The sequence below is a fragment of the Eupeodes corollae genome, chromosome 2 (assembly GCF_945859685.1).
Source record: "Eupeodes corollae chromosome 2, idEupCoro1.1, whole genome shotgun sequence".
In the NCBI taxonomy this organism is placed as follows: Eukaryota; Metazoa; Arthropoda; class Insecta; order Diptera; family Syrphidae; genus Eupeodes; species Eupeodes corollae.
The window spans coordinates 23,138,200-23,162,249 of record NC_079148.1 but is presented as its reverse complement, the minus strand read 5'-3'; the positions used below and the strand labels follow the sequence as shown (position 1 = coordinate 23,162,249).

Genomic DNA, 24,050 nt, shown 5'->3' with positions numbered 1-24,050 from the left:
TGTTTTTTATAAATGTATGTTATGTTTATTTCAATAGTAATACCTTAACATAACATAACTGCTGTTTTATCTGCAATATACTGCATTGAATTATTTAACATCGAATTAATTATAATAGGTGGAAATAATAAAGGTCTACAGTTTACCGGGAATATTAATATAAAATATCCATATCTTCTGTAATTGCGGTATCAATCGATATTTTGTGAAACTTAGTGTTAACGTAACATTTATTTGTCATGAATTAGTCTTTCAGCTGTTTTATACACCAACAAAATTAATTATGAAATTTGGCTGCGATAATAATTACTTGAACACAGCATTTTCTATGTTTATAGTTATTCAGGTTTAGCCCTTAACTTAGATTTGCATTTATTTATGAATAGCCTAAAAAGTTTAGCAAACATCTATGAATAACCCACAATGCACTTTCAGAAAAACTGTAGTTAGAACTTTCCCTCACAGATTTTTCCTTGTCGCTATAACAGAAAGATAAGATATAAATAAGTAGTAGAACTGGAAAACTTATAAAAATGATGCATAAGACTTAAATTTTGGTTGAAGAACAAATTTGTATATTCTTTTCACAAAACCACTGACCTAGCGAGAATACAAATACTTTTACTTTTGTACAAAAGTACTTTTCGGCTTACATAATGTAGTTAAGCCTTTAAAAACAGCACACTAGCTTAGTGGAAAGCATAGCTTATCGCCAATTCACAAATCTTATGCGATGAAAATTGGCAACAGATGTTTACGGTTTTTATTTAGTCTCTACTTAAATCACTTATTTTCAGCATTTTGGAAATGTCGGTAACATAAAGAAAATAAACAACGAGTACACACAAATACAATAGGAATGTAAAAAAGAGATGAGTATATAAAAATATTTTCAATGTTTCTGCGTTGTTTTATTTTAATGATCCATGTTTACATTCTTTAACTCTCGTTGTCAATGTTCCAGCAACTTTCGCAGCCAAAATTAAGTCGATGAACTCTGAAAATTGAACTAAATCTGAGTTTCTTTTGCATTTTTCAACGGTCTGAGCGAAAATTAACCGCATAAACGCAGCTAATAATAAAACAAATAATAGTTGTAGTGCTTTCAGAGTTTTATGTTTCTAGGTCCTAATTCTCATTGCACCGTTGCACCACCTAATTTATTTTACTTACTTAATAATTAAAACTGGCGTAATTTACAATTGTTGCTAAATCTTCATTGTTCTGGCACCTAACAAGAGTAATTAATTTCACTTCATATTCGAATGATATTACTCCCAAAGTAACACAATGAGAATACCAAAAAATTGTTCATCCACAATTTTGAATTTTCTTTGAACACCTCTGAACAACATGGCATCCGCCATTTTTCGAAGGTGGACGCCATTTTTTTTTAATGTGGGGAGTATACACATCTTCTTGCATAAGTATTCGTTCCCCACATTTTTTTTATATGGAGTTAATACTTATGCAAGTTTATGTGCAAATCGCAGCTTGTAGGCAAAAAGAGAGCAACCGACGAAGTTGGTTCTCTCGTTTAGTTTTTTTCTCTCTGCCCAAGTAATGATAACGAACAAAAACACTCTATATAAAGATATAAATCCCCGGTAGACATCTTGGTTTGCCTACAAGCTAAACCGGAAATCAGCCTCATAAACTTTTTCATAGTATGCGTGTAATTTCTCCTCTAATTTATATTAAATTTCCCCAAAAACCTCAGTAAGTGTGTCTATGTATGCGTGAAAACACGTCAATTTTTCTCGTTGAATTCGTCCACATTACAAATACAACAATGTAAACAAATGGGTTTTGGAGGGTGATACGTACGAAGGATTTATATCTTTACTAGAGTGTTTTTGATAACGAAGTGCAACAGTCAAATTCGAAAGCGAGTACAAGTACAGGGATAGTAAGAGTAAGACAAAAGAACGCCGCTGTACAGAACATGACTGGAGCTTTAGATAGGTACAGTCAATGAGCACCAGCCGTCTACTCGATTCAAGACAACACAAAATATAAAATCTTAAGTTATAATATTTCTGGAATTAATAACAAATTATATGCTACTGAATTCTTTAATTATTTAAAAAAATTTGATATTTTCTAAACGCACTTATTAAATGTTGATCAAGTAAAATTTAACAATATTTTTATAAATTACGAACTAAAATGGATACCTGCAGAGAAACTAAACATATTCTGAAGAACAAGTGGAGGTGAACTTTTTGCATACCGTAAAAGTATAGATTTGAATGTAGAATTTGTTAACGTATGTAACTCGCATGTACTAAAATTAAGTGTAAGTACAAATAATTTATACCTGGTTCCTATCTACCTCAACTGCAACAAATGGCAACAAGAATTCGACAAGCTTTGTGACCTACTTAACGATTTAAATTCAAAAGAACTGGTTCTCATAGGTGACTTCAATGGTAGAATAGGACTCTCGCAGAACGATTTCTCGTCAGGCACAAATTGTGAACTTTTGAAATCAAATCGACAATCCAAAGACGAGATATGTGACAGGAAAGGTAGTAAAATACTTGAACATACAGATGCTTTTGATTGTCAAGTTTTAAATGGAAGTTGCGAAGTTGATTCAAAAGGTGAGCTCACTTTTATAAGAGGCACTGCATGCTCGGTGATTGATTATTGTTTTGCCAATGCTACCTGGTGTGGTTTGATTACAGACTTTCGAATAGGAAGTCAGATATTTTCCGATCACATGCCGTTGGAAGTTGAATTTGAACTGATTCAGAATCATAATGAGCGAAATACAACTGAGCTCACCCTCTTGCCTAAGCTTTTTTGGAATAAAAACAATTTAATTGATTACCAAACTTCGCTTAACATAGAACTAAATCATCAAATCACTTTTAAAGAAACCCTGAGTATTGATCAATTAACGGATATAATCAAGACTGCATCACCCAGCCTAAAATTCTCAAGAAACAATGAGTACTGTAAGCAAAAATGGTTTGATCAGGATTGTATAAAAGCGAGAAACAAGTCATTTGCTTTTCTTAAATTACTCCGAAAACACGAAACACTTGTTTTCAAGCTATTGTATGCTGAAGCGAATAGAAAATTCAAGTCTATCTGCAAAACAAAAAAAAATCGAATTTGAATTCAGGAATATTGCTTCAATTAACAATGCCAGATCGTCAGCTGAATTTTGGAAAGCAGTCAAAATAATGAATGGTAGTAAAAACAGAATAACGGTACAGCTCAAATCATGTGAATTGCATGCGTATTTTAGAGATCTCATGAATATCACGCAGATATCCCCTAAGATTCAATATGCTGAACCCCGTTTTATTGATGACTACCTTGATGCACCGTTTGATATTGAGGAAACAATTCAAGTAATTAGAAATTCTAAAGACAATAAGGCTCCAGGAAAAGATGGAATTCCTTTTGAATTTTATAAGAACTGCACCACTGAATATGCAAAAGCCCTAACCGACACTTTTAACAGATGTTTTCATAACGAGGATATACCACAAAGCTTCAAAAAAGCCATTATATTTCCTCTTTTAAAAAAAATGGGGATTTTACAAATCCTGCCAACTACAGAGGCATATCCTTTCTGAATACCTCAGCCAAACTGTTTACAGCCATTATTTATAATAGACTATCAAAATGGATTCAAAACAAAAATATTTTACATGAATTCCAAGCTGGTTTTAGAGAAAAGTATTCAACTTTCGACCAAATATTTACATTGCTAAGTATTGCCCAAATTTACAAACGAAAACAAAAAAAACTCTACGCCTTGTTCGTTGACTTCAAATCAGCTTTTGACTCAATACCACGTGAAGCCATATATTACAAACTCCATAGAATTGATATAAGCTATAAGATGATTAACATAATAAAAGCCCTGTATGAAAAAAATGTAGCAACAGTTTGGGATGGGAATTTTCAATCGGAAGAGTTTCCTACGACAATGGGAGTGAAACAAGGATGCATACTGAGTACTTTGCTTTTTATATTATACATCAACGACATAACTGATGAAATGGTGAGAGGAGTCGAGATAAACCAAGTCGCAATACCTGGTCTTATGTATGCTGACGACATTGTCCTCCTAGGAGATACGGTAAACAACCTGCAACTTAAAATAAATAAGCTTGAAAGCTACTGCAAATCTTGGAATCTAACAGTTAACCTCGAAAAAACAAAGGTTTTGATTTTCAGGAATGGAGGAGGTCGCTTTTCGAGGAATGAAAACTGGAAATATCAAAGACAAACTATTGAAGTTGTACGAGAGTATAAGTACCTTCGAGTTTTGTTTACAGCAAACTTGAATATGGAAAAACATCACAAAACAAAACTTGCGGAAGCAAAAAGAGCAATCAATTCTATCTGGAATACCTGTATTCAAAGCAAATATGTAGCGCATAGCTCAATAATAAAACTAATAAAATCAACTGCTCAGAACATACTTCTTCTATACGCAGCTCAAGCTTGGGGATATACTTCGTCAAACACCGTTGAAAAGTTTCAAAGATATTGCATAAAACGAGTATTTAAATTACCTAGCAGCACCCCAAACTACATGTTATATCTCGAGACTGGTTGTTCTCCACTTATAATTACAACACTCAAGCTTCACTTCGAATATATGATGAAAGTAATGGAAATGAAAGATGAACGCTTTCCAAAAGTTCTGCTGAAACACATGATAAATCAAAACAATGATCTTGTAAATGAATGGAAGGAAATGGCTACTTGTTATGGTTGCAATTTTACACTCAATCCAAGTGACGACGAGGCCACAATAAGAATCAAATTTGATACCATCATCAAGAGTGCGGCAACTTGCCTATACAACAATTACTTAAATGAAGCACGTTCTTCACAACATAGAATGTACTACAGCACCATTAATTCTGTGGCCTCAAGCCATAACCGCTAAAGTCGACTTTAGACGAAATTGAGATTTTGATGCCATTATATTCAGCGTACTTAAATCTATTTTGTAAATTTTTTTCAGCTTTCTATCTTTAAAAATGTGGCCACAATTTCAAAAAAACATAATAGCTTAAGTCACTTTTTTAAGTTGAGATTAAGGAAAAACAACTAAACTCAGAAAAGACGAAATTTACTATCTAAAGTTGAGTTAAGATAATATTTTTGTAAGACTTACATCGAGGAATAAAGACTAAACTTGACTTTAGTTGTTTAAATGTTTACATTTGTTTGTGGCGGAAAAATAGCTAAACTTGAGTTTAGCTGTTTTTCCGTGTTAATATTTTTTTTGTTTTCATTTTTGTAAAAGGGAATAACGACTTAACTCCAGTTTAGTGGTTATTCCCCAAGAAAGAATAGGCAAAAAGAGTCTCCTATCTGCAGTTTAGCGCTTATTCCAAAATAAAATTCTGATGCACGAAGAACCTAAATTGACTTTAGTTTTTATTCCCCGTCAGTAATTCAGTTATTGAAAACCTTATCTCGAGATTGGTTGTTATTCCGTAAGACAAAATAAATAAAAGTTTTTCTTAAGTATAGTTTACTTCTTTTTCTATATCTTAATATAGAATAAGTGTTGTCTAAAGTAGACTTTAGTGCTGTGTTTTTCCTGTGTTCTTAAACGAGCTTAGTTGTCCTGTGTGTTGTTCCTAGTGTTTTTATAAATACTAATTTTTTGAAGAAAAAAAAAAACTTAATTTAAATTAATAATGTCTCGATCGCAAAGACTTTTGGCGCTGGCACGAATGCTTAGAGAAAAAGCAAGAGCTGAAGGTAATATTGATTTAATGTTTTTTTTAGTTTGAATGTCCTTTTGAAGATACCGGTTTTTGATATTTTTGATATTTTGAACGTATGTACTTGATTTTATGTGGAAGCAATTAATAAGCTTGCCTTAAATCGGAAATAAAATTACGAATCTCAATTCCGACCTCATCACAAAATAGTTACAAAAAACAATTAGCTACTTTGTTTGCATTGTCTAGACACGCCAAATTTCTGGATGCCTGATATCACAACGGCGCGCCACGTTGGCGCGGCGGCGCGTGCGCGCCGTCGTCGTTGCGTTGGTCGCTTTGACACCGAAACCTTTTGCTTCTAGGTCGTTCAGCTGAAGCAAGAACTTCTCGGAGTATAGGCGATGTCGTATGAATCAACCCTTATCGTGGTTGGCATTTATATTTTAAATGTTTTTCTCTTTTTTTCTTGAATGTTTGGTATTTGAATACAATTTTTTTTTACAGAAAAAGAAACTCATTTAAGAAAGGTTTTTGTGATGCAAAGAACTTCCACACCAGAACCCAAGAAAGATATTGGTAAAACGATGTCGGAAATGTCGAAGTTTTTTTCTCATTTGCTCAGAAAACATTGAAACAAGTTCTTTCACATTTCCTGTATCCCCGGAAACAAATTTCACAAAAAAGTCGATATACCAATGGCCGCAAAAAAAATTCAATTTATCAATATTCGAATTCGATCGACGAAATTATATCAGAAAAGAATGATTACTTTCCTGAGATACCAAATGAAACTAAATCATCGATGAACGGATTTGACTTCGACATAAATGTATTCAAACGTAAGAACGCTATTTTTTTTTTTTAAGAACACTTTTCAAGTTTTCCATTGTTTTAGGTCATTCAAGTGAGTTCAACGTTGAAAATAGAAACACAACATATGATAAGTTGCCAGAATGGGAAAATTCCGATGATTCTGCAAAAGACCCTGATTATATAATAAATAATAATGGTACTTCTTCTGATTCGCACCCTGAAAGTGAAAATAGCGATGTTTTGAATTTCCCGATTAGCAATGACGATCCGAAATCAAAAATAAAGAATAAAAAACGCTTTCGTCAGAAATTAAGGAACGCTGGAAACTCATATAAAACACTTTCTGGGAAAGTTATACATGCTAGAGCTCCAAAACCCTTTGAAATGTGTCGAAGCAACTGTCGAGATAAAATTTCATTCGAGCAGATAAATAAAAAATAAATTGGGTGGCGCAACAGTCCTTTGAGAACCAGGGCCTAGTGACTTACAACTCTCAACCATTCCTGTGTGCGAGTAATGTTGTCAGGAATGGAGGGGACCTACAGTTTATATGCCGAATCCGAACGGCTAATTTGAGAAAGCACTTTTTCAAGACAAGAGTTACTCTTGGAGAATTTGTCAATTCCTCGCAAGAGGCAGTACCCGTGAAAAGACTTTAGATGGCATAGGCAGGGATCGAACCCAAGACCTCTGGCATGACAGTCCAACGCACTAACCATCATGCCACGGGTACTACCATTCGAGCAGATACAACGATTATTTAAACATTATTGGACTTTGGGAACCTATGACCAGAGAGTACTTTATATTGAAATCTTCTGATTCTAGAAGATAAAAAATGTGATACTCTATTTAACGCAAGCCAAAGAAAGCGACGTCGTGAAAAATCTGTCAAGTACTTTTTAGAATATGATAGTATGAGAACACAAGTTTGCCGAACACATTTTACGATCTATTTTTCTGAAACGGAGAGTTTCATTAGAAACGTAATAGCAAAAAAAGTTTCAAGTCCAAGCGTACCGTTTAAGAATTGTCGGGGTAAAGGGATTCCTATGAACAAATTAACATTGGATCAAGAAGAGGAAGTGTGCAACCACATAAATAAGTTCCCATCGTATGAAAGCCATTACAGCCGTCTTCACACATCTAAATATATTCATGGTAGTTTAAATCTCTCCATAATGCATCGGATGTATAGTAATGAAGTTTATAATCCTGTAAGCCTTACCAAATATGCTGAGATATTTAAAACAATGAATTTAAAATTCAAAGCTCCCAAACTTGACACTTGTGCAACTTGCGACGGATTTCTGTCAAAGATAAAAATAGCTCAGAATGAAACAGAAAAACAAGTTCTGGTGGAGCAGAAGTTAATTCATGTGACAAAGGGATATTTTGGCTTTGAGCAAAAAAGGGTCGATAAAGAAAATGCTAGACAAAACAACGATATGGCAGCATTCGCGTTTGATTTACAACAGTGCCTACCAACGCCATTTTTAAGAAACTCAGTTAGTTTCTATAAAAGGCAGCTTTGGACCTTTAATCTTACAATCCACGACTTAAAAACGAATGGTTCCGGCTGTTTTATGTGGCACGAGGGAATTGCGAGAAGGGGTGGAAATGAGATTGCTTCATAAACATCTAAAATCTTAACCTTCTTCTGTCAATAAAATAACGTTCTAAAGTGACTCATGTTCAGGCCAAAATAAAAATTCCTATGCCTCTGCTATGTTCCTTCTGTTCATAAAAGAAAATCCTTCATTGGAATATATTATAGATCATACATTTTTGGAACCTGGCCACACACACCTCGAGTGTGATTCTGATCATGCGTTAATTGAACGAAAAAAGAAAATATCCAGTGTCGAAATTAGTGTGCCAAGGGACTGGTTCAGTTCATCGGAACTATAAATTCAAAAATTAAAGTTGTTGAAATGAAAGAAAGCGATTTCTTCAACTTTAGTGAAATTTCAAAAAATAATTTCAACTGGAAAAGGTGTAACTCAGATGGCCAAAAGTTTATATGGAACTTGGTAAGGTGGATTCGCTATACGAACAACTACAACCAAATTTTGTATAAAACGAACTTAAATCCTGAAGAACCGTTTAACCTTTTACCATTGGTCAAAAGAGGAGCATCGACACTAACACTGGGTAATCTAAAAAATATTGAAGACCCACCAGTATTATCTTCAGACAAAAAAAAAGATCTTATGGATTTATTGCAGTATATAAATCCAGAGTTTCATTCATTTTATAAAAACCTTAAAACGAGTTCCACTGAGCTCAACATGCATCCAGATCTGCGTAGTGACGATGAAAATTGAAGAACACTTGTTTAATCTTGGTTTTTAACTGAATTATGTCCAATTACGTCGATGAGTTTAAACGAATTCTGAATGGTGAACGAGGATGGAATATACTCTATACTTATGTGAAAGCTGCCCTGAAGTACAGACAACAAATCAGAGAAGAAGATTTTTAAGAAAAAAAAAAGAAATAATAAGAATAATAATAAAATGTATACTTTTTGTCAATACTTAAATTAATTTTTGAATTTGTTAATAACTAATCTTATTTACAAAAAAATTTATATTTTAATACAAAAATGTTAATCTAGTAGATGGCTCTTAGGCCAAACTAAAAGACTTTGTTTTAATATTACTATTATATTATCACCAAAAAAATAATTTTAATAAAAAGTCAATTAACTAACTAACTAACTAACAAAAGCATTATTGAACACGTAATAGTTGCCTACCTTCTCCACTGATATTACAAACGGGGAATTCCCCTTTTTAATTCTGATGAAATACCCTGCATAGGTAAGTGCAATGCATCTTAACTTTTACGTACAAACAAAGAATTGAAATTAAAATGCAAAAACACTCTATAGAGTGTTTTTGTTAAAATGCATGTTTACCTTTTCCCTTTTCGCCAGGCTGATTTTGATTGCCAGTATTTCCTTGCTGATTTCCAGGTCCTGACCCTTTGCCTTTATTTTGGTTTGGGTTTGGAGGCTTATTTTCATTTGGTTCGTCTCCCGAACCTTTTTTGTCTGTAAATCACATTTCAATATTTCATAAATATATAAGTTTTGTAAAATTACTACACATTATGTAGGTATGTGCGTATAATAATTACTTTTTTTGCCCATTTTGTTTTTTATTTGTTGTTAGATTGTTTAAAGATATTTTCACAAATTATTAAAAATTTTCTTCTTATCTTTTTTGTATTTTTATACTTTAATATGCTGCAACTTAATACTTATCTGCTCCAAATTGTTTCAGATTTGCTGTCTTGTCACTTTGAGATTTATAATAGAATTGAATAGAATATGAATTAAATAAAATAAGATTCGATTTGGGAAAAATGCATTTCAGAAAATGAATTAAAAATTTGCTAGGATGAACTTTCTTCAGTGCTGTCGAAGTAGTATCAGAAATACATTGATGAAATTGCTTTGGAGACACTTAAATAAAGTTTGGAAACTTTCTTTTACTTTAGTATCGAATATTATTTTGAACAATCACAACCGGAAAGGTAACATTATCTGTCAAAACAAAGGTAGAACAGCTGATAAAAAATGATTTAAGATAATAACATTAAAAGTAAATTTAACTTACATGTGAACGAAAAACGTCGATTCGTCGATCTACATGAACTATTTGTTCATATAGTAGTGTTATTTTATTTTAAATAATGCTAATATGCAATATAAATTTATCTATCGCAATATGCTACAATACAAAATTCAAACAATTAGCAAACGACGCACAGTGGTGCGAGAGCGGAAAAAAGTCTTTTTAAGAAGTTATATTTATCCTTTTAAATTTTATGTTTAAGTACTCTTGTATAACCCGAGCGTATGATTTAAAAGTATTTTTCAACATATATATTGTATGTTCTGATTTACAAGCCCTCAAAGTTGAAAAATAATTTTACTCAAATCGCGAACCGTATTTTCAACAAATTTTGAGATGTTTTTTTCCGAAGTTCCTTTAAATAAATTCTCTAGCTTCTTAAATAATTTAATTGGTCTATTTTCGATTATCTAAAATTAAAAAAAATGATTATTTATAAAAGATACCTTCTATAAGTAGTCTGAAGCTTAAGTACTAGGAAAAAATGTGTTTTTTTAAACTTTTTGATTTCAAAAAAAAGCTCCAAAAGACTCCAAGAAAGTAAGTATGCCAGCATATGCTCCATGTATTTATGTAAAAGCACAGAAAAAATCAGCTGCAGATACGTGCAGATGTGGAAGATATGATCAAAAAAGTTTCACTGAATCGGATTTCAAAAAACTGCGTTTTGACGGTGGTGTTTACCAAAAAGTTTGATTTCTTCGTTATTAATTGTCAGAATGAATTGGTTAAGCCCATTATTTTAAGAAAAAATGTCAAACTTTATTTTAAAAATAAAACAAAATTAATACATTGACACAGGTCTGAGAATTTCGATTTTTGCGAAACCATTTATTTCTGCCCGGAAAATTTTTTCAACTTTGAACTCAATTTTCTTGGAAAGAACACACGAAAAGCAATTTAGTTTTATGATATTTTAAATTATATGATAGAGCTTAAAAAAAATAAAGAAAAGGATTAGAGATAATCCTTTATTTTTTTAGTTTTTTGCTAAAAGTAGGGCAGGTAGAAATAAAAAGGTGTTATTTTTAAAGTTTTATTGCTTTGTTTTTGTTGTGTATTGCGTAATTTTGTATTACCTGTCTTATTAGAATAAAATCTCTTACTTAAATCTATATATATAAAGGATTAAATTAAAAAAAAGTCAGTATTGAGTTATTGACCATTTGTGCAAGGTGTTTAAGATAAATGTTTACTCTGATCAATCAATGAGTGAAAGTGAAGTGAAATATAATAACAAATATACATATAGTGAACTTATCACTAATGCACATGATGTTCAAAATCTTCTACCATATTTTGAAAGGGAATACCCCAACTTAATTTCTGAGCAAATAGAAACTGTGCTGTCAGAATTAAATAAACGTTTTGTGCCTCATTTTTTGAGTCGATGGAACGCAGTTCATAGAAAAAAAAGTAATTTTGAAAAAAAAATACACTCATTGGCTCGAAGGAGTTTTCGAAGTAGAACTAACCCAAAGTGCATTGGCCGAAACATCAACTAATATGGGAAGACCACGAAAGAGTTTTGACGAATGCTGTGATCGAGCTAAAAGGTATAAGAGGGACGAAATTAGAAATATATTTCCTCAAGAAGAGATAAACTATGCAGCAACATCAGAGAGCTTTTCCTGCTCACAATTTGATCCGGATAAGGCTCTTGCATTATTTATACAAGCAGAATTGTCGAAACGCCAATATGAAGTATTAAGACATGCCCTAAAAGATGAAGGACATGATGTTTTTCCACCTTATATTAAATTACTGGAAGCAAAAAAAAAGTGCTATCTTTTAGATATAAGCATTACGGAAAGCTCAGCAAGTGTGCCACTACAAAAATTGTTAGACCACACTGCAACAAGGTTATTAGAAGGAAAGACATCAGAGGAGATAACCAGAATTGAAGGACAGTCTTTAACATTGTACACTAAATGGGGATGTGATGGTGCCTCTGGACAACCACAATACAGTCAAACATTTGACAATGAAGAAACTTCGGACGCTAATATGTTTATGACATCTTTGGTACCAATGCAAATGGCTATGGAGGATAACAGGGATATTATTGTGTGGAACAACGATCGACCATCCTCGACAAGATACTGCAGAGCCATCCAATTTTCTTTTGTTAAAGAAACTGCAGAAATCATACGAAACGAGAAACAAAGAATAGATACGGAAATCAGTAATTTAACTCAGACGATAATTCAAATAGGCGAACGTCAGTTTACAATCAAACACGAACTCATGTTCACAATGCTGGACGGGAAGACAGCTCAATCTATAACAGAAACTCCTGCAGCTTCTTCCTGTTTCATATGTGGAACTACAACTTCTGGAATGAATAAATTGACAAATATAAGAATCAAAGCTGTAAACAGGGAAGCTTTGAAAATGGGAATGTCTCCTCTTCACGCTCGGATAAAATTTATGGAGTGTATTCTCCATGTTGCCTACAATTTGCCATTTAAAGCATGGAGAACCAACAATGAGACCCACCATATTAGAGATGCTCAGAAGAAGAAAATTCAGCAGGAGTTTCAGAAAATACTTCCAATCAGCGCAGACGCTAAAAATCTCATTTTAGCGTCATAAAATTACTTCTTCATAATTGTTTTTTATTTATTTTTTGTATGTATTTATCTATTTATTTATTTAATTTTATAATATACATAGTTAGTAATAATATTTTGTTCAAAATAAAAAGTTAAGATTTTACTAAAAAAAACTTTTATTTAAATATAACATCAAAAGCCTCAAATTTTAGAAAAATGTCAATAACTTTTTTTCTAATAATTTTTTCTTGACCAAATTTTGACCAAGTATGTATAAGACTAATTTTAACATGTGTTTAAAATTTCATTAAAATTCGTTTAGAAGTTCAGATTTTACAAACTTTTTTCCGCTCTCCCATACAAAAATCAAAAACCCTCAAATTTTAGAAAAATGCCAATAACTTTTTTTCTAATAACTTTTTCTTGACCAAATTTTGACCAAGTGTGTATAAGACTAATTTTAACATGTGTTTAAAATTTCATTAAAATTCGTTTAGAAGTTCAGATTTTACAGACTTTTTTCCGCTCTCCCATACAAAAATCAAAAACCCTCAAATTTTAGAAAAATGCCAATAACTTTTTTTCTAATAATTTTTTCTTTACCAAATTTTGACCAAGCATGTATAAGACTAATCTTAACATGTGTTTAAAATTTCATTAAAATTCGTTTAGAAGTTCAGATTTTACAGACTTTTTTCCGCTCACCCATACAAAAACAAAAACCCTCAAATTTTAGAAAAATGCCAATAACTTTTTTTCTAATAATTTTTTCTTGACCAAATTTTGACCAAGCATGTATAAGACTAATTTTAACATGTGTTTAAAATTTCATTAAAATTCGTTTAATAGTTCAGATTTTACAAACATTTTTCCGCTCTCCCATACAAAAATCAAAAACCCTCAAATTTTAGAAAAATGTCAATAACTTTGTTTATAATTTTTTTTTCAACCAAATTTTGACCAAATATGTATAAGACTAATCTTAACATGTATGCCAAATTTTATTTAAATCCGTTGAACCGTTCAGATTTTACAGACTTTTTTCCGCTCTCCCATACAAACCGAACCACTGTGCGACGTGGCATCAGAAAACCCCAAACACAGCTGCAATTGTTTTCCAAATTTGATAGCTAAGTTTATTTTTTAACAACAGATGATTTGTTCTACAGTCTATCTATGTGATAACAACAACACAAACCTATTCAGATAGCTTAAGATTGACAGCCAAGAACAACCTTTAAAAGCTAGGATCAATTCAACACGGGCTTATTTGTGAAATTCGTGACAGTGTTAAAAAAGTTTACAAAAGACAAGAACAAAGTTTAAACTGATTACCTGGACTAAAATCGGTAAGTTTGTTTGCAACACTCGATTTCTAAGGAACAAATCTATTAAATCTGATTTAAACTAGAAAATTCATCTAGCGGTTACTTTTTCTCTACTTAAAAATTCTAATTGATGTACACATTTATGAAATACAAATTTTAACTACGTCTCATTTGTAGGTGTGGTATCTGTAATCATTATTTACCACTGTACAAAATAAATTCCAATCTTATTTTTATCTCCTAATTTGTGGGTAAACTTTCCATACAGAATTATGCACAACTATTTTTGACTTCTGTGTAGAAAAATGTCATTAAAAAAATCGATTATATCACCAAATCTTCATTGATGAATGGAATCTGCAGTCTTGGTATTCATATTCGATGTCAATGGAATATCTTTGGTTTTGAAACTCCGTTGTACTAAAAGGAAGATAATCATAAATTTATATTTTTTAAGCTTTCGAATTCAGTTTAATTGAAGCAGAAAATATATGGAAGTGAATTCATAATGGTTTATACAATATTAGTTAATTTGATTTCATTTCTGAAAAAAGGATGATACGCAAAAAGTTAATATTTGTGAGATAGATAAAAAATGCCAAAATGCAGAGGTCAAGACAAACATATTTATTTTATGATTGCATTTTCGTCTGCATCGGTGTTGCCACAATGTAAGTGTAACAAAAGCCTTACATTTCTGCTTTATTTTTAAATATTGTTACTGTTACATTTTGTATGTTTTGTTACTTTTTTTTTCAAAAATTTGATTTAAATTGAAGCTTTATGCAATCAATTGCAATATTTTTAAGAAACATAAATATCATTTTTGGGACTATGGAAAAAAACAAATTATGGAGCGACTTTCCATTACCGCAGCACGAATTTCCTTCAGATTTTTTTTACAGTTAGGTAGGGGTCTCAATAGAACATGTTTTAAACATTGGGGCGAGGAAACAACTTTAAGTCATAAAAAAAAATATTTTCTTTTTCGGACTTAACCCTACTTTTTTGTATTGCATTTTTTTAACCCAAAAACAATTTTATTTTAATTGATAGCACGGCGTACTAACAGCTAGGTATGTTAGGGGGGGCATGCTGCCCCCTGCAACCCTCCTGCTTGGGATCACTATAGGATTTGGGGTGGGTGCGAGTTTGGGTATATGCAAAGTACTTTTTCATTTGAACACTAAAATAAAAGAAATCACCAAGAAAAAAAACAGGTATGGTAACACTGAACAAAAAACAGGGAAGAAATGTCAAAATCAACCATTTTTGTGTGTTTTGTATGTAAAAAAGTGAACTTTAAAAAATAATTAAAAATAGAAATAAATGTTTCCTCGCTCTAAAATTGCTATAGTTATTATTTATACTGTCAAAAGATATATTATTTTTTAGGAAGTAAAAAGAGCAACCACTGGTGTATTTTCACCCACTTTCCGGTTTGGACATATATGTATACATAGCTCCCTCCCTCTACTTCTCTGCATAATTCAGTTGCAGGTAAATCCACTTTATAAGTCAAGTTACATTTCAACTCAAAATATACATTTTCATAAGATACTTACCTCATGTAATTAGACATTTAATGATTGCAATTGTGGAAGAACCTTAATATTGCGGTTCCCATCTCCCTGTTGCTGAACAGCTGCAGCAACAGTGACAGTCTGTGACAATTGGCACAAAATACAAATCACATATGTTCTTTGACGTTTACTCAAAGAATCAACAACAAGAAAAAATGGATCATTTCGTCTGCAGTTTTCTACTAAGACTTAATTTATAAACATAGAAAAACAATAATGATAGTTAATAATATTTTTATAATTTATTTAGCACTAACACTTCCTTCAATTGTATTATGTGTAAGAAAGTATTCGACCGCTCGAAAAATTAAGTTAAGGTGATTTTTTGAATAAAAAGCATTCACGACAAATTGTTCTTTATTTGATATTTATTTATATTTATTGCAGAGAGGAAGTTCGCGGAATGTTTCAACATGCCTACGAAGGATATCTCCGTCATGCAAGTGATTATGACGAGCTACGACCATTAACCTGTGATGGTATCAACACCTGGGGGAGTTACTCATTGACTCTAATTGACGCCTTAGATACACTGGCGGTTATGGGAAACTTTACAGAGTTTCGACGCGTTGCTCGTTTAATTATCGAACGAATGAATTTTGATACTGATATCAACGTATCTGTCTTTGAGACAAATATTCGTATAGTTGGGGGCCTGCTTAGCGCTCATTTAATGTCACACAAGGCTGGCCTAGAACTGGAACCTGGCTGGCCATGCAATGGTCCACTTTTAAGACTAGCCGAAGATGTGGCTAAAAGACTTTTACCAGCTTTCGATAGTAAAACTGGAATGCCCTACGGTACAGTCAATCTTAGACACGGAGTGCCGCCTGGTGAGACATCTGTTACATGCACGGCAGGTGTTGGTACTTTCATTATAGAATTTGGAGCCCTCAGTCGCTTGACAGGTGACCCTATCTACGAAGAAGTAGCTCTGAATGCTATATACTCGTTGTGGGAGCATCGTTCTAGTATTGGATTGCTGGGAAATCATATTGATGTTCAGACAGGGAGATGGACGGCTCAAGATGCCGGCATAGGGGCAGGAGTTGATTCGTTTTTTGAATACCTGGTCAAAGGTTCGATAATGCTAAACCGGCCTGATTTATTGGAGCTGTTCCATAAAGGCCGTAAAAAAATTGACAAATATATGAAACGTGATGATTGGTATGTGTGGGTGGGCATGAACAAAGGACAGGTAACATTACCTGTTTTCCAATCATTGGAAGCATATTGGCCAGGTGTATTGAGCCTTATTGGCGATATAAGTCCTGCTATGAAAACACTACACACTTATCATAGTGTGTGGAGGCAGTATGGATTTTTGCCAGAATTTTATAACATTCCTGCAGCCGAGGCTGGTTCAAATAGAGAGAGTTATCCCTTGAGACCGGAATTAGCTGAATCGGCAATGTATTTGTATAGAGCCACAAAAGATCCCTATCTATTAGAAGTTGGTGAAGATATGGTTACCAGTATTGAATACAGTGCAAAGACGTCTTGTGGATACGCAACAGTAAGTAACTCAAAATTGTTTTATTTAAGTATTTAGTATTTATTTATTTATTCATCAATCAGACAAAAATATCTTACAGACTACTTGAAAATAACTTACATAAATAAAAATAAATATATATGGGTATGTATGTACATAGTATTTTGCTTATTTCAAAAATTAATTATAAATTGACGTTGTAGATTACATTTAAGGGTAGAACGATTACTGTGAAAGTCAAAATCAAAAACACAAGAAATAAGATTAACTTCACGGACACAGCGAGTTACTGGCTCATTTTTGGCATAATTTGTCCTAAGATCGCTTTCAAAAAATAAAAATCTAGTCCTCAGAGGACGACTTGGAGCATACAAATCAATTAAAGACAGAAGCAAAGAACAATTAATACGAGAAGACAAAATATCACTTACAAACAATACAGAGTACATTTTTCTACGGTTTTCGAGTGACTGAATATCAATTAGCTTACTTCTAGTTGAATAAGAGGGCATTTCAATATTCCAACCAAGTTTCCAAATAACGAACCTAGTGAACTTTTTCTGAACATTTTCAATTCTAGTACAATGAATGTTGTAATGAGGGTTCCATAAATACATCCATACTCTGAAATAGATCTGACATAAGCATTATACAGGCATTTTAGAGTATAGGGATCAGTAAAATCAGATGAATTACGTTTTATGAAACCAAGCATGGTGTTAGATTTTGCAATATAGTTTAATTTACAATGAAATATTATTGCCAAATCTTTTTTTTTTCAAAAACTCTTTCTAGAATATTATTGTTTATTTTGTAGTCGAATTTGATTGGATTGGCAATACGCGAAAAAGTAAAACACTGACATTTGGAGACATTCAAAAACAAGTCATTAATGGTGCACCAATTAGTTAAACAATCAAGATCGTCTTGGAGTAGATGGCAGTCGCGAGAGGATTTAATGCTTTTAAAGAATTTAAGATCGTCCGCAAAAAGAAGGCGGTGTGAGTTTTTAAAAACGTTAGGCATGTCATTAATAAAAATCAAGAACAATAACGGTCCAAGATGACTACCTTGCGGTACGCCAGAGGTTACCAAAAAAGGAGAAGATTGAATGTTATCTATGGAAACAATTTGATAACGTTTCGTTAAGTAGGAAGACAGCCATGATAGCATAGCAGAGTGAAAACCTGCGCTTTTTAGTTTAGATATTAGTATCAAATGATTTACTCTATCGAACGCTTTGGAAAAATCTTTGTAGATGACATTAACTTGAAAACCTTCTTCTAGTTTATTGAAGACGTAATTTGAAAATAGAGCAAGATTGGTGAAGGTGCATCTTCCCTCCACAAACCCATGTTGGTACGGCGATATTATTTCTTTGAACCAAAACGATAATTTATTGTATACAATCTTTTCAAAAAGTTTAGGTATCGCTGAGAGTTTGCAGATCGGGCGATAGTTTGATATTTCCTGTTTAGAACCTGATTTGTGTATTGGATTAATGAAGGATTTCTTCCACTCAGAGAGAAATTCTCCTTTAGAAAGAGAATTATTAAAAATAATAGTTAAAGGTTCAGAAAGAGCAGATGCACATTTTTTTAAAATAACTATAGGAATTTCATCTGGACCAGCACTTTTATCGCAGCTTAAGCTACGTAATGCATTTTCAACTTCATTTGCACTTATATTCAAAAATCCAATACTTAATGGAGTTTCGGAATTAATTGTTTGTAAGGGATATCCCTTTGGGGAAGTATAATTTGATTGAAAATAAGCAATTGATTGAAAATAGATGTAATGTCGGAGTATGTGTCACCCATATACTGCATTGTTTTTGGTAACCCATTGCATCTTTTTTTATTCTTTATGAAAGACCAGAAACGTTTACTATTATGCTTTAATTCTCTCTCTATTGAATATATATAATTGTTATAAAGAAACTTATTTAGAACATTGAATTCTCTATCCAATTGGGTATAGCTGAAAAGAAAAGAATTATCTAATGAATTTCGATATACTCGTAGCTTATAAGCTTTGTTCTTTTTATTGCTAATTACAATTAAATTACAATTTTGCTAAGATTACATAACCTTTTATTGAAGGATGGGGGTTTCGAATTACATTTAATAGGCAATTTCGGCAAGAATGTATTAATTGCACTTTTCAACGAGTCGGTAAGAGAGATAATAAGAAAGTTTGTATTATCAATTTTGTATCACATTTCTTAAAGACATATTACAAAAAAAAGGGCAGCACACAAAAAAAATTCAAAATTTACAATTTTGTAAATTCGAAAAGAATAATTAATTTTTTATAATAAATTTAAAGGCTTACATCGATACAAGACTTCTGTCTTCGTCTCAACATGCCTACTGTAAGGGTAAATCGGTGGAAACAGCGTTACACACTTTAGTACGCACCATCGAATATTCCCTCCATCATAAAGAGTTCACTATGGTTGCTTTCCTTGACATCGAAGGTGCCTTAAACAACGTGGACACATCTGCAATCACTTCTGCACTGACATCTCTAAATGTAGAGAGTTCGCTTCGGGAGTCAATTCATTTAATGCTTACTAGCAGAATAATTAACTCAAAACTGGTCAACTCTTCTAGCAGACGATTCGTTAGTAGAGGGACACCGCAAGGTGGTGTTCTATCCCCTCTCCTCTGGAACCTAGTGGTGAATGAAATCCTAACTAGTCTGTATGCGGAGGGTTTCAGAGTGATAGCCTATGCGGACGACGTTGCTATAGCAGTTTCAGGAAAGCATCTTAATATCCTAAAAGAACTCTTACAAAATGCCTTGGACAGACTAATACTCTGGGCTGATCGGTGTGGACTGGGTGTAAACCCACACAAAACCGATCTGGTCTTATTTTCGAGGAGATACAAAATTCCATTTATCAACCCTCCTTACATTTAAGGAATCCAATTAAAATTCTCAGACGAGGCCAAATACCTAGGTCTTGTCTTAGACAAAAAACTAAATTGGAAACGCAACGTACAGGAAAGAGTCAAAAAAGATACTGTAGCTCTCTTTTCTTAGCTATTGGTAATAAATGGGGTTTACAACCCAGAATCACGCATTGGCTATACACATCGGTAATCAGACCGATTTTAACGTACGGTGTAGCAGTATGGTGGACTGCCTTAGAGAAAGGTATAAACAGGGATAAGTTAAATAAAGTCCAACGTTCAGCCTGCCTATGTATAAACGGATCGCTTCGCACGACCCCGTCTGCGGCACTGGACACCTTGCTCTACCTTACACCTCTTGACATATTTAGTAAACAAATAGCTGCAAGCTCTGCTATTCGCCTAAATGCTTCGTCGCAGTGGACTAACAACAACATTGGCCACTCCGTAATTCTAAGGTACTTAGAATCAATTCCAAAGCACACAGACTACACCATCCCCCAACTACAATTCGACAGGAATTTCCAGATTTCTATACCTACCAGATCTTTTTGGGAGGATAGGACATTCTTGGAGGATGAGTCAATCTACTTTTGCACAGATGGCTCAATGAATAAAGAAGGGGTTGGAGGTGGTGTGTACTCTGAACGACTGAAATAAAGTCTCTCATTCCGCCTTCCCAATCATTGTAGCGTGTTCCAGGCGGAACTTTTGGCGATTAATGAAGTCTTGTCTTGGCTCAAAGAAAACGTGATATAAACATCTGATATCCGTATTTTCTCCGACAGCCAGGCCGCTATCAAATCTCTGGACTCAGTCTCTACAAACTCTATAACAGTCCATAACTGACGATCATCTCTAATGGAGATGGCGCAACAGTTTAATATTCACCTTTGCTGGGTGCCGGGCCATAGAGACATTCCAGGTAACTGTAAGGCAGATGAACTCGCCAGGAACGGTACAGTACAGCCCATCCTACCACGTTTGGCAAGTACTGGCATACCAATCGCTACTTGTAAACTGCTACTAATGCAAGACGCTGTTAGGAGGGCAGGCACCAGGTGGACCAACATCACCACGTGTCAAGCCACAAAAAACATCTGGCCAACACTGGATTTAAAACGTTCAAGGTGCTTGCTCTCTCTAAGCAGATCGCATATAAGCTCGATAATAGGTGTCATAACCGGACACTGTCTAATAGGAAAGCACGCCACGAGACTAGGCGTATTCTCAAATGACTTTTGCAGAAGCTGTATGGACGAGGAAGAGGAAGAAACGGTTCTTCATCTTCTCTGCGCATGCTCTGCTCTAGCTCGAAAACGCAAGAATTACCTAGGAGAATTCTTCTTTAACGATCTAAATCATATCGGTATAATCAGCCTCTCACGTTTCGTAAGGGACTCTAACTGGTTCCATTGAGCTTAGGAGGAAGCCTCAAGATTCATGTGGTATCACATTGGGCCATTAAACTGGCCTAAGTGTGTCCGTTTCCATCTTGGACAGCCACTATAACCTAACCTAACCTAACCTAAAGGCTTACAAAAACACCCTTTAATCCAACGGGATGTTAAAATTATTGTTTTTCACTTTTGTTTTGTATCATGCAAGATATAAAGGGTTTTTTAGGAATAAAACAGAATTACCCTTTCAACTTTTAATTTCAAGTTAAATTATCACTGATTTAATACGAACGATTTCAAAGAAACCAAACCTAAGTGTATACATACACACTTGGCCAAGCCTCCATAGTTAAATGTGCATTCCCTATGCTCGATTTTTAGAACCTAGCTGAATGATTGTTGACATTATGGACGTTAAATCATAATAATTATGTTTTACAAATAAAACCTTAACTATTCTAGTTTTTGTTTTTAAGAAAATATATTTCAATTGTATTTCAGATAAGAAACGTTCGAGATCATCGCAAAGACAATCGAATGGAGTCATTTTTTCTCTCCGAAACCACAAAATACCTGTACCTTTTGTTTGATGAAGACAATTTTCTTCATAACAACGGTGGTCACGGTCGGTTGTTTGAAACTCCAAACGGTGTTTGCATTATCGAATCAGGCGGATATATTTTCAACACAGAAGGTCATCCAATCGATCCATCAGCCTTACAATGCTGCCACGATCAACCCGGAAAAGATTTATTTGCCGAATTTGATCTTGCAAACTTCCATAGAGATGTCCTGAAGCATAACGAGCTTGAACAGCACAAAGTTCAGGAGGATAAAATGGCAAAATACAATTGCCCTGAAGTCAGTAGAACAATAGATAACAAACGCACAGAGGCAAATCTATCAATTGATATTGAAGTCCTTGACACTAATGAAAGTGGCACTGACTTGGCCAATGAAATGTTAGAAAATTTCAAAAAAATTCAAGACGAAGCCCTCAATCTGCAAAATCATATCGAACCGTTTTATATCAGAGATATAATTGAAGCTATTAACGAAGTAAATACAATCGATGAAATGCCAACAGCTCTATTAGCCTTTATGGAAAATCACATAATTGACCCTGAGAAAATAAGACATCTTTTTCAAATCAATTCGTCCGCTTTAACGGAGATAGATTTGTCAAAACCACGGTCTATCTGGAGTTTATATATGGAACAGCATAGATTACGTGCCAATATTGTCGTAGTCGAGACATTGAACCTCCAAAAGTTTGACAAATATCAGAACGAAACACACGCCACTGTTAACGAAATTCTGAGACTACTCAACGCATCAATATTGGATTTGGATAAATTGGTCAACAGTTCGAGAGTTCTTCGAATTATTTTACTTGCTCAACAATGGTATAGGACTAAAATGTCTAATCCCAGTGATATGCTTGAATTTACAAGACTTTTCGCAGTGGACAGTAAAGACGAAAACACATTTCAAGATCTAATAGAGTCAAAGAAGAAGCTTTCCTCATTGCCTGATCCCGATGTACCAACATCGAATTCTATTGATTTGGATTTATTTGAAAAACTGATTAAGCTTGTTCGGTTTAAGAAACGTATGATAGACACATTCCAGAAATTGCAGTCATTGATTGATAGCAATGAAAAAAAAGACTCCGCACATTCAACACCTTCACCGACGAATTTAAAGGAACATGATTCGGGAGAAGAATTCGATGACACTACCACATCTAAAAATGACGAACTTATTTCAATAGATTCAAAGAGATCGAGTAGTAAGGAAGAAACTTCGACAGAAACTTCGCCTAGTCAATTTTTTAAACAAAAGCCAGATGCAGTTGGTGAAGAGTCCACAAATAATTCCATTTTGACGGAATTTGTTCATTCCATTATTAAATCAACGCTTCCTGCGAAGCCGAAGTTCGATGAACAAATGTTTCTCAAAAAAATTCGTTCGCAGGGTGTTTATATGAATCGATCTCAAAAGTATGAACTTTTGACGTGCAAAGCTCCAAAGTTTGCCGAACGGTTTGCTTATCGCTATGAAGTTGTGTGATAATTTGTTTGAACTATCATCACAAACCGGTGGACAAGTCCTTTAGTTTGGTAATTAGAAACTATTTTTGATAAATCAATAAAAATTATTAATAAAAAAGAAAAAAAGTTTTGAAATAGAAAATTTGAAAAAAAAACTTGCTTTAGTTCTGCATTTTAAAAAAAGGAGGCAACGGCCTAGTCACTGATAAAGCATCAGTGAGCGTGATTAATAGACAGGGGGTCATCTCGAAACCTTTTGTTCTGTCTCTTCTGTAATTTTGACTTGTATTAATGTCTTGTGTTGTTATCACCTTACATAGTCTAGTCGCTCAAGGTGCTGCGTTCTCTACTCTGTACATTTATGTGCTAAGTAGTGTGTAATGTAGTGAAAAATTAAGGAACTGGTCTTGGGTTTCAAAAATGGAGGGGAACTACAGTTTTAAGCCGAATCCGAACGGTTACTTTAAGAAAGCTTGACAAGGAGGATTTGTCAATTCCTTGCAAGAGGTAGTACCCGTGAACAAATATTTAAATGACCCAGGTAGG

General features: G+C 33.6%; 2 protein-coding genes across 2 annotated transcripts in view; one reads left to right on the top strand and one right to left on the bottom strand.

Moving 5' to 3' along the window:
• LOC129947793 (protein argonaute-2) overlaps window positions 1-9,867 on the bottom strand; it is a 37,920-nt gene extending 28,053 nt beyond the window's left edge. Inside the window, exons 1-2 of the mRNA XM_056058490.1 lie at window positions 9,672-9,867; window positions 9,451-9,585 (exon numbers count right to left, since the gene is read on the bottom strand). Of these exons, the coding sequence (XP_055914465.1) occupies window positions 9,451-9,585; window positions 9,672-9,684 (148 nt within the window). The 5' untranslated portion in view covers window positions 9,685-9,867. The remainder of the gene's footprint in view (window positions 1-9,450; window positions 9,586-9,671) is intronic.
• A 5,879-nt stretch (window positions 9,868-15,746) lies between these two features.
• Window positions 15,747-23,654, top strand: LOC129946563 (ER degradation-enhancing alpha-mannosidase-like protein 3). The gene is made up of 3 exons (XM_056056803.1): window positions 15,747-15,954; window positions 16,025-17,153; window positions 21,952-23,654. The coding sequence occupies exons 1-3, from the start codon at window positions 15,854-15,856 to the stop codon at window positions 23,521-23,523; spliced, it is 2,802 nt and encodes a 933-aa protein (XP_055912778.1). The 5' UTR covers window positions 15,747-15,853; the 3' UTR covers window positions 23,524-23,654.
• The last annotated feature ends 396 nt before the right edge of the window (window positions 23,655-24,050 follow it).

Coding starts and splice junctions, on each gene's coding strand:
- LOC129946563 (XM_056056803.1), top strand. CDS start 15,854: ATGATAGTTAATAATATTTTTATAATTTATTTAGCACTAACACTTCCT. Junction 15,955..16,024: donor GCTCGAAAAATTAAGTTAAG/GTGATTTTTTGA, acceptor TATTTATTGCAG/AGAGGAAGTTCGCGGAATGT. Junction 17,154..21,951: donor CGTCTTGTGGATACGCAACA/GTAAGTAACTCA, acceptor ATTGTATTTCAG/ATAAGAAACGTTCGAGATCA.